The sequence below is a fragment of the Suncus etruscus genome, chromosome 3, assembly GCF_024139225.1.
Source record: "Suncus etruscus isolate mSunEtr1 chromosome 3, mSunEtr1.pri.cur, whole genome shotgun sequence".
In the NCBI taxonomy this organism is placed as follows: Eukaryota; Metazoa; Chordata; class Mammalia; order Eulipotyphla; family Soricidae; genus Suncus; species Suncus etruscus.
In genome coordinates, this window is record NC_064850.1 from 19,121,856 (window position 1) to 19,139,289 (window position 17,434).

The 17,434-nt window shown below is 42.8% G+C and overlaps 2 protein-coding genes across 2 annotated transcripts in view; both read right to left on the bottom strand.

The window, feature by feature from the left end:
* Positions 1-4,507, bottom strand: part of NEK9 (NIMA related kinase 9) — a 43,723-nt gene extending 39,216 nt beyond the window's left edge. The window contains exons 1-2 of the mRNA XM_049770325.1: positions 4,194-4,507; positions 2,472-2,649 (exon numbers count right to left, since the gene is read on the bottom strand). Coding sequence (XP_049626282.1) covers positions 2,472-2,649; positions 4,194-4,412 — 397 coding nt within the window. The 5' untranslated portion in view covers positions 4,413-4,507. The remainder of the gene's footprint in view (positions 1-2,471; positions 2,650-4,193) is intronic.
* A 6,597-nt stretch (positions 4,508-11,104) lies between these two features.
* TMED10 (transmembrane p24 trafficking protein 10) overlaps positions 11,105-17,434 on the bottom strand; it is a 36,337-nt gene continuing 30,007 nt past the window's right edge. Inside the window, exons 4-5 of the mRNA XM_049770492.1 lie at positions 12,431-12,557; positions 11,105-11,861 (exon numbers count right to left, since the gene is read on the bottom strand). Of these exons, the coding sequence (XP_049626449.1) occupies positions 11,740-11,861; positions 12,431-12,557 (249 nt within the window). The 3' untranslated portion in view covers positions 11,105-11,739. The remainder of the gene's footprint in view (positions 11,862-12,430; positions 12,558-17,434) is intronic.

Here is a 17,434-nt window from a genome sequence, read left to right on the forward strand (position 1 = left end):
GGCCCAACCCCCCCAAATAATAATAAAAAAAGTTAAGTAAATACCACTTCTGTAGCAAATTCCCAAATATATATTCAAAATCAGATGGTTTCCTTTTCAAAATTCCTTTCAAGGAATCTACAATGTTTTTAAATCTCTCAGAACAAACACCAAAACATCTGAATCACCTCCATGCTTTGTGCAATTAACTGACGACTTTTTTCTTTCCATTTCCTCTGAAAAGGTTTCCCAATATTTAGGGTCAAGTTCTACCGTGTTTCCAATCATTAGTCCTTTCATAAATTTCTTATCCCAGAATAAGTCTTTTTTTTTTTCTTTTTCACAGTCTTAATTGACTTTTCTCTTTCTATTAGCAAGTACAAAACTATAAATGCACATGGCTCAATTTATTTCTTACATATAACATTTTTACTTCCTACCTGTAACTATTACTGTAACCCTGGCCAAGTTTCACAACCTCATCTCGTCTGCAACTTAATAACTGAGTTTCAATAACCTTATCACGTACACTAGTTCCTCCTAACCACACAGGAAGTTAGCTACTCAAGACTTTGCTACTTCAAAAAGCTTTATGTATTTTTTAATTTCAAAATCTTTAAAATAATCTACATTTAGGGTTGGCCAGAATACTCATGATATACAATAACTCTGACAAGAAAGTCAGAAGTGTAGGAACTTTCTCTTAGGATTTAAGTAAAATATATTCCAGTACCTCTTTTAGCCTACCAACCCAGAAAAAGATGCCAGAGCGATAGTACAGGGGTAAGGCATTTTGCCGTACACACAGTAGACCTAGCTTTAATCCAGGTATCCCATAGGAATCCCCTAAGCCCATCAGGAGTGGTCCCTGAGCACAAAGCCAGGAGTAAGCCCCAAGTACTCCCAGATAGTACTGACCCAGGTAGTACTGACCCCAAAACAAACAAACAAACCAAAGAAAACCCACCAGTGGCGTAAGCAGTAGGGCGTTTGCCTTGCACACACTAAACTAGGATGAACTTCGGTTCGATCCCCTGGCATCCTATATGGTCCCCAAGCCAGGAGCAATTTCTGAGTGCACACCCAGAGGTTACCCTGAGTGTCACCGGGTGTGGCCCAAAAAGCAAAATAAATAAATAGATAAATAAATAAATAAACCAAAAAAAAAATTTCAGAAAAGGGTTTGGGAGTTCTCTTATGAAACAAGGATAATAGAATGTCTAAAATATATGCTACTTAACAGTTACAATACTAGAGGGTTTACCTCTTAATACAACAACCTGGGCCAGAGAGAGAGCATGGGGATAGGGCGTTTGCCTTGCATACAGGACAGTGGTTCGAATTCCAGCATCCCATATGGTCCCCTGAGCCTGCCAAGAGCAATTTCTGAGCAGAGCCAGGAGTAATCCCTGAGTACTACCGGGTATAACTCAAAACAAACAAACAAAAATACAAGAACCCAGGCCAGGGATGTGACTCAATGGCAGAATATTTGCATTGTAAGTGTGAGACTCTGGCCAATTCTTGGCCTCAAGAAGCAACTCCTGAGCCCTGACCTGGCTGTGTCCTCAAATAATTGGAAGAAGAAAAATAAAAACTGTAGGGAATAGGCAGATTATCAACAAACTTATTATTATTTACTAAAAAAATACTTTACTTTGGAGGTAGGTGAATTGGGCCACATCCAACCATAAATAGCAGCTACTCCTTTTTTTGGTGCTCAAGGAGAAACCCTGGCAGTGCTAAGTAGACAATCTGGGTGCTGGGATCAAATCAGAATTTGATTCATGCATCAAGCAGATGCATGGATGACAAAGCTTTATTTCCTGTACCATCTCTCTGGCCCTAACAAACTCATTAAGATAAGGAAGTTGCAACACAGAGAAATTTTTCAGTCCTCGGTAACAGTGTACAAGCAGCTGACTATATTGTTGACAATCAAAATCATCAAAACAATCAGAGAATAGATAAATAAGACCATACTTTACTTTCTGAGGAAGAAAGCTTATGCTGAATTCAATATAAATAAGAATTACCTGTAAGACTTCATTATATGAGCTGGAGAGGACGGGGGTTAGGGCATTGCACATGGCCAACCCTGGTTCAATCCCAAGCACCACATCTGGTTTCCTGAATACTACCAGGCATGACCCAATGACATTTCCCTTACCCTGGTCTACTATTCCATAATGTATCAAGTATACTGCCACACAAACCACAGTATCTCTAAATGCTGATCTAATGTTCTTTCATAATTAAAAAGAAATCCTGACAAGTGAATGTAAAATCCAAATGCACAAAACAATCTGAGACTGAAACTATAACGAGGGAAACATCATTCTTCCTTAGCACTTCTAAACTCCAGCGCCTGAACTATTTATCTTACCTTCCAAAAAACCACTTCAAATTTTGATTAAGTTTATTCTCCTCCTTCAAAGCCCAAGTCCCAGAATGGCTTGCTGTGGGGGGGGAAGCCCGGAAACCCAGCCTACCGTTACAGTACTCCAGCTCGATGAGCAGGGTGTTGTTGTCCATGAAGTGATTGTAGTAAGCAATAATGTTGTCATGCTGCAGGAGCGCCAGAATAACAATCTCATTCAAAGCATCACGACGTTCCTTCTCAGACAATCGGGTCAAATCAACTTCCTTCCACACAACCAATGAGTCATCCTATAATATAACACAGTAATAGAGGCATCGTGCTCTCTTCTCGCCAGCAGAGTGAGATCCACACCTGCACTGCAAGCCTAGAAAGAAAACTTCCTAGATGGGCAGAGACCAATTTCTTTTACTTATTTTTTCCCTCTTAAACAAAATATGAATTAGACATCGTTAATATAATCTGCAAATCACTGAACAATATAAAGCCAGATAGGAATGCAAGGCACTAAAGAAGCTCTTATATGGCTGCTATACTTAATTTGCATCATGTCAATTCCAGGTAAGGCCTAGGCTGGAGGTAGAATAATTTTAACATCGTAAGATACCTTTTACAACCAACTCTGGTCCATCTTTCACCCTTAAAAGTCTGCTTCAGAGCTTCAAGTGGCGCCTTGAATCACTGCTGGGTGAATCACTCCCAGCTACCCCATCTAATCCTCCTAAAACAGTTATTTCTAGAACAGATTTTGGTGATAAAACCCAGACCACAGCTTTTAAAAGTATTGTCTCCATAACAAGGTCCAAGATACATTCTTCTGTTTTCTGCTTTGGGGTCCAGACCCTAAAGTGCTAGGGGCTTATTTCTGGCTCTGTGCTTAGGGAACTTATGCAGAACGAGGGACTGAACCCAGGTCAGAAGTGCAGGGCCTTGCCCACTGTACTTTCCTCTCTGGAGCCCCTCTTACAATATTTTAAAGAAGGGTCAGTGTTCCAAGAGACTCCTCAAAGGATGTGGCTCTATGTAAAGACTTTGGAAGGGGTCAATATTTACATTAGGTCCTAATCCCAACACTGTTCCAATGAATGGGTTTTTAGGTGCCAGCTTCCAAGGTGTGGAGGAAGAGGGGGAATGAATTCTTTTAAAATACCCCAGTAAAGTATTTCCAAGGCTTCCACGCTACTGGATATATCTACAGATGAAGCTCTCAACATCACAGGAGGACCATCCCGTAGAGAAATGTTCCAATAAAACTTCGGTTCTGAACTTCATGAGAAGTGCAGAGAAGCCTATTAAAAGTGGGAACGTTAGCTTTTTTTCTTTCCTTCCTTCCTTCCCTCCTTATTTTCTCTTCCTCCCTTCCTTCCTTCCTTCCTTCCTTCCTTCCTTCCTTCCTTCCTTCCTTCCTTCCTTCCTCCCTCCCTCCTTCCTTCCTTCCTTCCTTTCTCTTTTTCTTTCTTCCTTTCCCCCACCCTCTTTCCTCATACCCTGAAAAAGAAAAAGAAAAAAGTGGGAAAAGATGCAGTGGGAGAAAGCAAGCAATGTGGGCGAGGCCAGCCATTCTCCAGGCCACGTTCCCCTTCCAGTCTGCAAAGCCCCCTAAATCGTCTGGATTCCCCCCAAAGATCTTGGGGGGGAACCTAAGTTGTCTGGATTCCCCCAAGATCTTGGGGGGAAGCACGGTTAAGATCCCCCCCCCCACTGGCACACAGGGAGAGACTTCAAGTCAGAGAAGGGGCAAGGAAAGACCTGCTCTTAGGTCTAAAACCAGGGTAGGGAAAAAGGGGCGCCATCGAAGGCACCCCCTTCCAGCCCCATGCAGGGGGGCCGCTACCTCGGTGCGGCGGTAGAGTGTGGCCTCCCCGAAGGCGCCGCGCCCCAGGACGCGGATGGGGACGTAGTGCAGCTCCTCCTGCTCCACCGCGCCGCCGCCGGTTCGAGGCCCGGGCCCGGCGCTGGGCCCCGGGCCGGGATCCCCGCCGCCCCCGGACTCGCTGCCAAAGTCCGAGTTGAGGGAGTCGCAGTGTCGCTCGTACTCGCCCAGCACCGACATGGCGGCGTCTCTTCCCCAAACGCTCGCGCCGCTCAGGCTTCTTCAGATGCCGGCCCGAGCCGCCGTCTGCCCCGCAGCTCTAGCAGTAGCTTCCATGGTGGCTCCTGACCCTTGACCCGGAAGCAGTCGGGAGAACTTCCGGGGCAGTGGGGCTACCCCCGCCTCCCCGCTGGTCTCCTTCCGGTTCCGACCTCCTCCCTCCCTCTCTCTCTCTGGCCAGGAAGCTCTTCTGCTGCTTCCCACGCTGGACAGACACAGCTCTGAGTTTGACAGCAAAGAGCTACTGGAATGGACTCGGATGTTCTCCTCTTGTCCTCTCTCTCTGGGTCAGTGGGTCCCAGAACCAACAAGCCCTGGTTCCCTTTTCTCTGCCACAACTATTTGAACTCCTCTTCTTCCTTCTGGCAGATGTTCACATTCTTCTGTGTTTTATCTGTATTTGACCATCTGATCTTTGGACTCTAGGTGTCAGATATTTAGTAGTAGGGATTGGGAATGAATGATTGGCAAAAAAAAAAGACCTCTCCCTGCCCTCAAGTCCATTAGGAAGGAGCATTGCAATCCAGGGCAGAAACTTGTTCTAGCAGTTATGTGACTTGGGGCAACTTCACCTCTCCAAGCTTGTTTTTCATCTGCTAAGTATAGGAATATAAACAAACAAGCGTATATCTGTTTATTATTTTACATCCCTGGCACCCTACTGGAGGTTTTATTCTTCCATGCATTATCCCACTTAATACTTACACTGGTCCCATAATACAGAAAACAAACCAAAACAAACAAATAAATTAAAAAGCATCTTCAGAGAGGTCAGGCAACCTGCTGAATGCTTTCATCTTTAGTCAGGAGCTGGGAGTTCAATCAGCAGCCTGGTTCCAGATCTCTGATAGTAGGTTGTGCTGGGGTCAAGTGGCTGGTGCCCCAGGGTGCTCGTGGAGAGAGAAGATAGGGCTTCAAATGTTTTGTATAGTTTGACTTTCCCTGTTGGCAGTGGATAATTATGGGAAATTATAGGATTCTTGTATGTTCCTATTTGTTGAGAAAGCTCCAATCTAAGGCTTTTTCTATCTAGCCTTTACTCAGAAAATAAACAATAAGATCTCCTTACATAAGACTGAGTTATGTTTTGCAAACAAGTCTGGTGATCATGTGGCGTAAAAAGAGTAAAGGCAGAGAGGCTCATTGGAGATAATTTGTATTCTAAAAAAAGAGGCAGAGGGCTGAGAGATAAAATAGTTCAGCAGGTAGGGCATCTGCCTACAACTCCACCAACCAGGATTCAATCCCTGGCACAGTATATTGTCCCTGGAGCACCACCAGTAGTAAGCCTTGAGCACAGCTGGTGGTGGCCCCGAAACAAGTGGAGGTGAAAAGATTCAAATTTCATAAAAATATCTGAGAAACACTTAATTTCCTTTGTGACCAGATGAGGATGATTTAAGAGTCAGATGTAGAGGCTAGCAGAAACTGCATATACAGGAGGCAAAGAATTGGTAGAATGGGGGAGAAGTGTGAAGGTTGTGTTCATATTCCTCTGACATTCCTTTTGAGATTTGATTCTTGTACACATTGTCTATCACATTCTATATTGGATTTCAACATGGGAGAACAAGGGAATTCTGTTTTTCTTACCTGGATCCAGTATTTCTATTAGGGAGCCAGCCCTCATAATTTCTTAGACAGTGCTTGTACTTAAATTTACAGTTCTTGGGAGACAAGAGCAATAATACAGCAGGCAAGGTGGTTGCTTGTATGTGGCTGACCCAGGTTAGATTCCTAGCATCCCATCTGTCTCCTGAGCCTGCCAGGAGCAATTTTTGGGGGTGTGGCTCCATTTTTTTCACATACTATTCAATCCAAAGGGCCCATCAGATTATTTATATTCCTTACATAAAGTTCTGTAAAATACTGGTCTTTTTATTACTGACCACTGCAACATTCATTAGTATAAAAACTTGACAACAGCTTGGGTTTTACTTTTTTTTTTTTTTTTTTTTTTTGGTTTTTGGGCTTCACCTGGTAACGCTAGGGCTACTCCTGGCTCTGTGCTCAGAAATCGATCCTGGCTCAGGGGACCATATGGGATGCCAGTAATTGAACCCTGGTCTGTCCCAGGTGGGCCATGTGCAAAGCAAAACACCCTACTGCTGTGTTATCTCTACTGCCCCGGATTTTACTTTTAAAGGACATTATCATGAATATCTAGAAAAACTGCTTGATATTATGAGATTAAAAATTATTTGAGAGGGCTGAAGCAATAGCACAGTGGTAGGGCGTTTGCCTTGCACGTGGCCAACCCCAGACAGACCCCAGTTCAATTCCCAGCATTCCATATGGTCCCCTGTGCCTACCAGTAGTGACTTCTGAGTACAGAGGCAGGGGTAACCCCTGAGTGCTGCTGGGTGTGACTCAACCCCTCCCCCCCAATTTATTTGGGAGGCAGGATAGATAGTATAGTGCTTGCACTGTAACTGGCTTAGGTTCAATCTCCAGCATCCTATACAGTGCCCTGAGCCTACTAGGAGTGGTCCGTGAGTGCTGAGCAATAAATAACCTCTGAACAACCTGGGCATTGTCCAAAAAGCAAAACAAAACCCCTTAAAACCCATTTTTGAGTTTAATATAGAACTAAAAATACCACTGTTGGCCCTGATCCAGTGTCACTATGTACCTTAAATATTACTGTGAAAGATTCGTAATTCACTTTGGTGACAATAAAAATTATTTTAATAATATAAAAATAAAAATATCACTGTTGAATAATTTGCAAAACATGTACTGTCATGGGCCAGAGTGGTAGCACAGCAGTAGGGCGTTTGCCTTGAAAATGGCTGACGTAGGTTCGGACCTGGGTTCAATCCCCAGCATTCCATATGGTTTCCCAACCCAGGAGTAATTTCTGAACAAAGAGCCACGTGTAACCACTGGCCACTGGGTGTGCCCTTCCCCCCCAAAAAACTATATACTGTCAGTGGATAGTGTGCTTGCCTTGTAATGTGGCTGACCTGGGACAGACTGGGGTTCAAACAAAAAGTCTAAGATACTGGTGAGAAAATTCATTTGAATTCATTCAAGTTGTATAAAACATCAGCACTTCTGCTATTGTTCTTTGGATCCCAACCAGTGGTTCTTGGGAGCCCAGGGAGTGCTGAAGATTGAACCCAGTCTCCTTAAAGCAAAGAAGCCATTTGGAGCTATGTGCTTCCGCAACTTGAGCTATCTCTTAGGTCTTGGTAAGACACAGGGAAGGGAGATACAGAAGAATCACTGCAGGCAGTACTTGCCAATCGTGGTTATTTCCCAGTACTCCTGGTAGTAATAGGGGGACCAAATGCATTTCTGGGGATCCAACTTGAATTTCCTACAAGCATGTTAGTTAGCCCGCTGAGCTAACTTTCTGGGTCCTCAAAAAGAAACTTTTTGGTTTGTTTTTGTGCCACAAGCACCTAGGCTCAATTTCATTCTGGCTCTGAGCTCAGGGATCACTTCTGGGAATGGTTAGGGGATCATATGGAGTGTTGGGGATGGAACCTGGGTTGGACACATACAAGCTAAGCACTGGCTCTTGCTCAGTGGTCACTCACAACAGTGTTCTGCAGACCATATTTGTCACAGGGGATCATGCAAGGCAGCAACTTGCCTGTAGTTGTCTCTCTGGCTCCTTGGAACTAAAACAGTTATGTTCAAATGTTTGATTTGAGTATAGTAAGAAGTCCTTAACAGATTCATTGGGGATCATGGAGGAGGCTGGATCAAATTAGTCCATGGTTATACAAAGCACTTTAGATTGACTCCTGGGGAAATCAACTTTATGAAAAATGTTCAACTGTTCATTTTAAAGAGAGGATGCTACAGATAATCTTTTATGGAAGCCTGTTTAGTCTTACTGCAGATATATAACTTTCATATACAATTTTTAATAGTCCACATCAACTGTCTAGAATTAAATTCAGAATAACTTAGAGGCAGTATTTTTTTTCTCTAATTCATCACATAAATGTTGTCGTGCTCTAAAATGGAATCACTGCCAATCCAGAGGTACTCAAAGCAGAAAAATACACCTAAAATGTTTTCTGCTAGCCTTTATTGAGAAAATTTACACAAAAATCCCCAATCCAACACTTACAAGTGAATCTGTATAAATGCCACACGCCTCTTTCCCTGAAACAGAAAATGGCTTACGATGGGTTTTACATGGCGTAACCAAGTTTACCTATATGATCATTCTCAGCTCTACTGAACACATCACATTGAATAGGCTCAAAACCAGGAGAGCAGGTAACATCTACATTTTTTTGAAGCTGATTTGCTCTTGCAATGGTCCTTTCTTTGTAAATGAAAGGCAAATAATCTGACTTTATAGATGAAATCAAGATGAAATTTCAGTGAACTTTAAACCAGAAGTACAGATGACCATTTTGATAGTTTTGGCATATAAAAGAAAAGGGCATGAAAGCAGTTTCACAAGTCATGTTTGGGACCATAAACATCAGCAAAATAGAATAGTTTCCATTCCTGTATTCTTCTTTGAAATTGTGTCAGAACAGAAGACATAACCAACTGAGCAGTTTTCTTTGCTGCTAAAAAGGGGAAAGGCACCAGTTAGAAATATGAAAGAATATCTTAGTAGGTTAAAGGTACAGGATAGAATTTCTCTCTTGTTAAATGCTAAGGATGGGTCTTAACCCACAAATTAATTTATTCTTTCCCTCTTGGGTACACAATTCACCACTTAAAAGATACTACTACTTCAGACAGGCTTTCTCAACATCTGCCCTTGTGGCAAAGCATTGTGTAGAAGCAATAGCACCTACCAATTCCCAACAGCAGGTGGCAATGTTGTACAAGAACCATTTTTTGCTATCCCAGAGAAATTCATCCTGGGAATCCAAAGAAACAAAGATGTTTGGGCTCTTAGTAGCTTGAACACTAAAAGAACAGCCTAAGACTCTGAACATGGGCTTGGAGAGATAGCACAGCGGCGTTTGCCTTGCAAGCAGCCGATCCAGGACCAAAGGTGGTTGGTTCGAATCCCGGTGTCCCATATGATCCCCCGTGCCTGCCAGGAGCTACTTCTGAGCAGACAGCCAGGAGTAACCCCTGAGCACCACCGGGTGTGACCCAAAAAACAAAAACCAAAAAAAAAAAAAAAAAAAAAAAAAAAAGAAAAAAGAAAAAGAAAAAAGACTCTGAACATAATTCATTCTCTCTTCCACCTTTGTATTAATGCAGGTCATCACAGCATGTTTTCTGCTAATTCCAACATGCCATGTCTTAACTATCAGTTGCACTGTCCTAAATCCTGTCAACTCTTGCCATTGTTAACTTATAGGCAAGCCCTGTAAATGTAGCAGGGTTAAAAAGGAGGGTACAGAAAGAAACACTCTTACCTGCCTTTCTGGTGAAAGTAGAGGAAAAGTTGAGTGTTATTCTTAAAAACTGCATCAAGACACGGTCATTTGTTGCAAAAATAATCCTCTATTTACACTACTGATGTGGCCTTTAAGCACCTCAAAGTCTCCTACAATGACTTTTGATTCTGTGTGTATTTTCAAGTATTTACTCAATTCACAATCCTCCTTGATGTGCTGCATGACTCCTCTCCCCCACAGGTGCCAGCAGTGCTCAGAGATTACTCCTGGCTCTGCACCCAAGAATTACTTTTGGCAGTGCTCAGAGAACCATATGGGATGCCAGGCATCGGACTGAGGTCTCCAAGTGCAAGGCAAACACCCTACCTACTATCTTTCCATCCCCTGTGCCACTTTATTTATGCCTCCTGTATCTTAACTTGAGCTGAACATATCTTCCTATGTTAAAGAATGAAGTTAGTGACTGCCAAGTAAAAAGACTAACTTTTCCTTGGAAAAAATTATATTAAAACTTCAAGCAGCCAAATACCTGACAATGATATGTATAAAGAAAGCAGAAGGAACTCTTAAAACTCAGTAAGAAAAAGAACGATCGAATTCAAAAACAGGCACAAGACATGAACAGACATTTCACTCAGGAATATGTACAGATGGCAGGCAAATAAGCACATTAAAAGATGCTCGACATCATTATCCATTGGAAAAATGCAAATGAAAGCCACAATGAGGTATCATTACACACGGCTATCAAAGAACTAAAAAAATAGTAACAGAACACTGGTGATGTGAAAAAAAAATGATTCCATCAGATGTTGGTGGATAGAGCCACTCTGGAAGAAAAACAAGAGCATTTTCTAACTGATTAATGTGCTTATCATGGTTGCTCTCTTGGGCATTTATTCCAAAGACATGAAAATTCATGTTTACATAAAAACTTATACACAAAAATATTCAGAGCAGCTTTATCAATAATGACCCAAACCTGAATATAAGCCCAATGTTCTTTGAGGGTGAACAGTTAAAAAACTGTGGTACATCCATACTATGAGGTACTATTGAACAACAAAAAGGAATAAATTATTGATATATAAACAAATTGGATGGGCTTTAAAAAAGAAAATACACTGAGTGAAAAATGTAATTTTTAGATAGTTCCATACTAAATGATTGCATTTCTGGAACATTCTTGAAATGCCAGGATTGATTAATATATTAGTGGTTGCTAGAGGTTGGAAGGCGGCAGCTGTGGCCAAAGGAGAACTGTTCTGAGGTGGGCACAAGAATCCACAGCAGGTGTAAAATACACATACACGAAAAAAGTTCAAGCAGTTGAACACAAATATTTTAATTCTCTAAAAAAAAAAATGAAATTTTGAGAATTGTCACAATTCAAAGCTCATTGCCATGAAGTATTCACATCCATCCTCTTAGGAAACATAAAGTTATGAAAAGAAATACCAGAAACTACCTAAACATTTCAGTTAAGGGTCAAGAGAAAGTTAGGATGTTTTCACAGGGAAATTCAAAGGAGACAATCCGAATGAAACAACTTCAGAATGGCTATACAGATCTTTGTAAAGAAACCAGAAGAGAAGCCCAAGCTGGTGAACAAATGGAGAAGGAAAGAAAAGATGGTTCAAAAGCTCACATAAGGAAACAAATGCTGGCTTTGGCGTTATCTAGGTAACCCCCCCCCCTTTTTTTTGTCATAGGTGAATTTAGTGATTTAATAGTCTTATTGTTGCAAAACCAGTCCAAATCCTACCGATATAAAGAGGTCCCTCATTGACTTGTTGGGTGTAGGTGGGAACACATGTCCTCCCACACTGAGAGATCCGTCTGGCAAGAAAGTTCTGACGTGCCTTGATGGTGCAGTCGAGAGGGTGCCTTAGGCCCCGCACGTCCCAGCGATGTTCAGCTGGCTGAGATACGCAGTGGGAGGAGACTGTGCCTTCTTACTCAATCAGCTTCTTGGCCTTGAAGAAGCGACGCAGGTAGAAGACCTGCCAGGTGGCGAGTCCAATGAGGCAGAACATTGAAAAGATGCTGAAGTACAGAACTCGAGTGTTGGTTGACTCTATTAAAACATTTTGAAAAGCATCGTAAGTATATTGAGGCGAGGCTTCAGCAGGATCAACAATGGATCAAAGGACAGTAATTAGCTTCACTCTGTCCCTGGACCTAACATACTTTCATGAAATATTTTCTTAAATTATCATCATTCTACACATGTTGGAATTATAAAGACTACAGCTATTCATTTGATAACTATCAGCTGAAAATAATCTGTATATCACAAAAAGGGTTTTTTTTTTGGGGGGGGGGGGAGTAAACCCAGCAGTGCTCAGGGTTTACTCCTGGCTCTACTTGGGGCCATAGGTGCTGCTGGGTATAGAACTTGGACTGGCCTCATGCCAGGTAAGAGTTCTACCCACAGTATTATCATTCTGGCCCCACAAAAGAAATTTTGATTCCTTGAAACTCTAATAAGGGGGCATTACCTGCAGCAGAAATAACACTGAAATCGTTAATAATCCTTTCATATCGTCCCTTTTGCAAGGAAAAAAGGGCACACCAGAATTGACAGCTTGGGGATCTGTCTCCATTCTGGCTTTCTATAGAGAAATGAGAGGCACCTCTCCTCACCATTGGTATCCCGCATTTCCTCCTCACGCTTTTTCATGTAGGCAAAGTCATTCACGATAGATTCTGAAAGGTCTTCAAGGCGTCGCAGCTCCACTTCTAAAGGCTTGAGCTTCTCAACTTTTGCAATCTGGAAAAGAATGAAACAAGATACACCCATTCCTGATTTCAACAACAACTCTGGTGAGGAACACAAGGCAACAAACTTAAAACAACCTATTCAGAAGCCAGGGAGACAGCTCCAAGGGAATCAAAGCAAGAGGCCTTGAGTCTGATCCCAGCACACACAGCCCTCTCATGGTGGGAGCAGAGGCTCCCTTCAGCTGTGGTGCCTATAGAGTAAAAGAATCCAGAATCCTCTAGTCATTCTAACATACTTTAATAAAATGAAGGCTTCTTTCCTTTCCTGCAAACCATTTGTTTCCATTTCAGTTCTTTTCCTACTTCAATTATTTGTTGTTGTTGTTGTTGTTGTTGTTTGTTTCTTTGTGCCGTGCTTAGGGGTTACTCCTGGCTCTGCACTCAGAAATAATTCCTGGCAGGCTCAGGATACCATATGGGATGCTGAGAATCAAACCTGGGTTGGAGGGGCCGGGAAGGTGGCACTAGAGGTAAGGTGTCTGCCTTACAAGCGCTAGTGTAGGACGGACCGCGGTTCGATCCCCCAGCGTCCCATATGGTCTCCCCAAGCCAGGGGCGATTTCTGAGCTCATAGCCAGGAGTAACCCCTGAGCGTCAAACGGGTGTGGCCCAAAAACCAAAAAAAAAAAAAAAAAAACCTGGGTTGGTGTGTGCAAGCCAAATGCCCTACCGCTGGTGCTATCACTTCAACACCTCCCTACTTCAATTCTGAAGGAAGTATTTATTTTTGGGTTATAGATCACACATAATAGTGCTCAGGGACCATTGTGCTAGGGAAGACTAGGAGGACCCTATGCGACATTAGGGACTGAACTGAGTCGGTCTTATATAAAGCAAGTGCCCTCCTATCTGCTGTACTATCTTTGGCCCCTGGAGGAAATTCTTAAAAATAGGACCACAGCGGGACTAGGGAGATGATTCAAAAGACTGGAACACATGCCTTACAAGTGAAAACCTGGGTTTTAGGCCCAGTAACACATGAGCCCCCCAAGCACTACTAGGTGTGGCCCCTAGCAAAATCAGTGAACTACAGCAGGAATGTGGCTAAGCAGCAGAACATGTGCCTCTCTGGTGTGCAGCAGATATAGCACTGAAAAGCAAAACAAATTCACAAAGCAGCAACACCCAAGAAAACAGTAATAAGTAATACAGTAACTGTTAAGGAATACTCCTTTCCAGGGGACTAGACAGATAGTACATTGAGAGTACATTTGCCTTGTACACAAACACAACCAGCATCACCAGGAGAAATTCCTGAATGCAGAGCCTGAACACTACCAGGTGTGAATCATAAATAAAATAAACAAAGAGAAATATATATACTACTTTCCAAAGATTTTAGGGTATCTAATACCTTATTTTGTCTACTCATAACTAAAAAATTATTATTAGCACAATGAGTTATAAGCAAGACAGCTTTAGAAGAAAACTCACTAAATCCCCAACAGGAATGCATAGAAATGAGCGTACGTACAATAATAACATTAGGATAAAGAGTCACACTACATCGATCACCAGTACTCCATATAGCAGGGGTCTCAAACTTGCGGCCCGCGGGCCGTTTGCGGCCCTCCATACAACATTTTGTGGCCCTGCCCTAGAGAAGTCTTTTTTTGTTTTGTTTTTAGTTGTTTGGGTCACACGCCCCAATGTTCAAGGCTTTGCACTCAAGGATCACCCCGACTTTGCCTCCTGCAGCCCTCAGGTAAACTGAGTTTGAGACCCCTGCCATATAGTCTTCTGAGCAAAAAACCAGGAGTAAGCTCTGTGTGTGAGGGAAAATAGGTAAAAATTAATCCACTACATGGTCATATACTTTTTTTTTTTTTTTTTGGTTTTTGGGACACACCCGGCAGCACTTAATGGTTACTCCTGGCTACGCTCAGAAATCGCTTCTGACAGGCTCAGGGGACCATATGGGATGCTGGGATTCAAGTCACCGTCCTTCTGCATGCAAGGCAAACGCCCTACCTCCATGCTATCTCTCCGACCCATACACGGTTATATACTTTCAATATATTTGTGACTTATAATATACTTACGGTCTTGATTACCCAGGTTATATATGCTTGTCCACAGTCTATTTATTGATTAGATATGCTTAGTGGTAAGTTAGCTCTTCCAATAGAGTCCTGAGTTAATGCATCTGTCCAAACAAAAACCAATTCAAACTACAGGGCCTGTGAGATAGTACATGGTTTAAGGTGCTTGCCTTGTAATATGGCGGACCCTAGTCTATTCCAGGCATCTCATGGTTCCCCGACCACTGCCAGGGGGCTCAACCCCAGTCCACAAACCACAGAGTTAAGGATTTCTGTCTTCCTAACTTAAAGTCCACATGATTTAAAAGTTATACAACTGTTCCAGAGCCCAGATAAATCCTAGATCTGTTTATAAAACCTCAAACTTGTACTGCTGTGTTCTTAAAATGACAGCCAGTAATCAGAAGAAATCAAGAAATTCTGTGTGATGGGATGGGTACAATTATTTTCCTTTCTTGGCCTACGAGCACTGTAAAGCCTCCAAGAGTATTTAACTACATATATGACAAGAGCAAGGATTTCACAAATACATTTTTTGATTTTTGGGCAACACCCAGCCATGCTCAGGGATTACTCCTGGCTCTGCACTCAGAAATCGCTCCAGGCAGGCTCGGGGAACCATATGGAATGCCGAGAATTGAACCAGAGTTCTTCCGGGGTTGGCCATGTGCAAGGCAAATACTCTACCACTATGTTACCGCTCCGGCCCCTCTATTTGTTTTTCTTTTCTTTTCTTCTTCTTCTTTTTTTTTTGGTTTTTCGGGCCACACCCATTCGATACTCAGGGGTTACTCCTGGCTAAGGGCTCAGAAATTGCCCCTGGCTTGGGGGGACAACAAGGGACGCCGGGGGATTGAACCGAGGTCCTTCCTTGGCTAGCGCTTGCAAGGCAGACACCTTATCTCTAGCGCCACCTCGCCGGCCCCTATATTTGTTTTTCTAATCAAACTCAGATTATGATGTGCTTTAAAACAAGGAAATAACAGAATTTTCCAGCTCTTAAAACTCTCATATACAACTTTTTAAAAAAATTCTGGACAATTCATACTTTCCCCTATTCTGCTTTAATTTTACATAACATAATTCTCTGCAGAATTCCTCCCTCATCTTCCTAGTTCTCTTGGTTTTGTTACAATGCTAACAGCAGGTAACATGAGATGAATTCAACTCACATGTGTTCTTATGCTGTACTGATTTGTTCTTCATCAAGATTGGAGACAGTTCAGGGGTTAAGGTAGTTGCCAGCCTGCACGGTGCTCTGAGTACCAGTAGGTGTGACCCCTGCTCTGCCAAGGAGATCCTAAATACTTTCAATCCCCCCAATTAAATTAAATAAAAAAAAAAACCCAGAGATATAAAAGGATAGTTTCTACTTAAAAGCACACAAAATGTGGAGATGAATGCGCACCAAATACACATTTTCTTACTTTTGCAAAATGCTGGCAACTGATTATGGTTCAACCAAGGCGCCCTGCTTGCTCTCCTACTGAATGCCCAAATGTCAGGTTTCTGCCATTAACCTCCACGTGGCAGTTGACTGATTTACATAAACCATAAAGCAAAAAAAATTTTTTTTTCTTCAGGAAAAAGATACCACTATGTGACAAGCTGAACCGCAGTCTGTTTAACATTTCTCCTCCTGCTCTATATTTCCCTCTGCAAAGCTTCCTGAGTGAACAATGACAATGACATACTTTAGAGATAAATTACTTGAGGCTCCCTAAATAGAAACTTAGAAAATGAATGAGGGAAACTCACTGTGAAGAGGCTGAAAATAATGTTTTAAAATATTACTTTGAAGACTACTTCTATCTTTCCCTTCTTTTTAATTAAATGGAAACAGCCTAAACCTTCTGGAGAAGATAGGACTGAAATTAATGTTGTAGCTGTAGAAATAGCTCTAAGGGGTGGGTCACATGCCTTGCATGCTCCAGGCCCTTAGGTGAACCCTCCAAACTGCATGCTGGGCATTGCTGGGTGTAGCCCCTGGTGCCTCTCAAGCTTTGCTGGAGTAACCTTGGTAACTCGAAGCACCCTTAGACCCATATAGCATCCTATCAGCAAGCCCAAGCTTGGTGATGCTTGCTCAGGCTGGTATCCCTGGACTGAGTGAGTAGGCCCCAGGGATCACTGGGGAGAGAACAACCATAACTAATAAATTTGGTGCAGAGGATGGTCACATTGTAGATTTGCAGATCACGAATCAATATCAATCTCTCAATCTCTCTTGCTCATTCGCTATCTCTTTCACTTTCTTTTTCTTTTTCTTTTTTCAGGCCACACCCGTTTGATGCTCAGGGGTTACTCCTGGCTAAGCGCTCAGAAATTGTCCCTGGCTTGGGGGGGACCATATGGGACGCCGGGGATCGAACTGCGGTTGCAATCTTTCCTTGGCTAGTGCTTCCAAGGCAGACACCTTACCTCTAGCGCCACCTCGCCGGCCCCTCTCTTTCACTTTCTTTTTCTTTTTTTTTTGTTTTTTTTCAGGCCACACCCGTTTGATGCTCAGGGGTTACTCCTGGCTAAGCGCTCAGAAATTGTCCCTGGCTTGGGGGGGACCATATGGGACGCCGGGGGATCGAACTGCGGTCGCGATCTTTCCTTGGCTAGCGCTTGCAAGGCAGACACCTTACCTCTAGCGCCACCTCACCGGCCCCTCTCTTTCACTTTCTATTGTTCTCTTTCTCCCTCCCTTCCATCTATGCTGCTCCCGTTTTTAGCTCCGGTTCACTGGTAGTCACTCATGAGAGCACTCCACTCCAGCTGTGCATGTTCGCAGGGGCTTCCACTCCTAGCTAAGAGACTCGTGATGGCTGTGTTACTT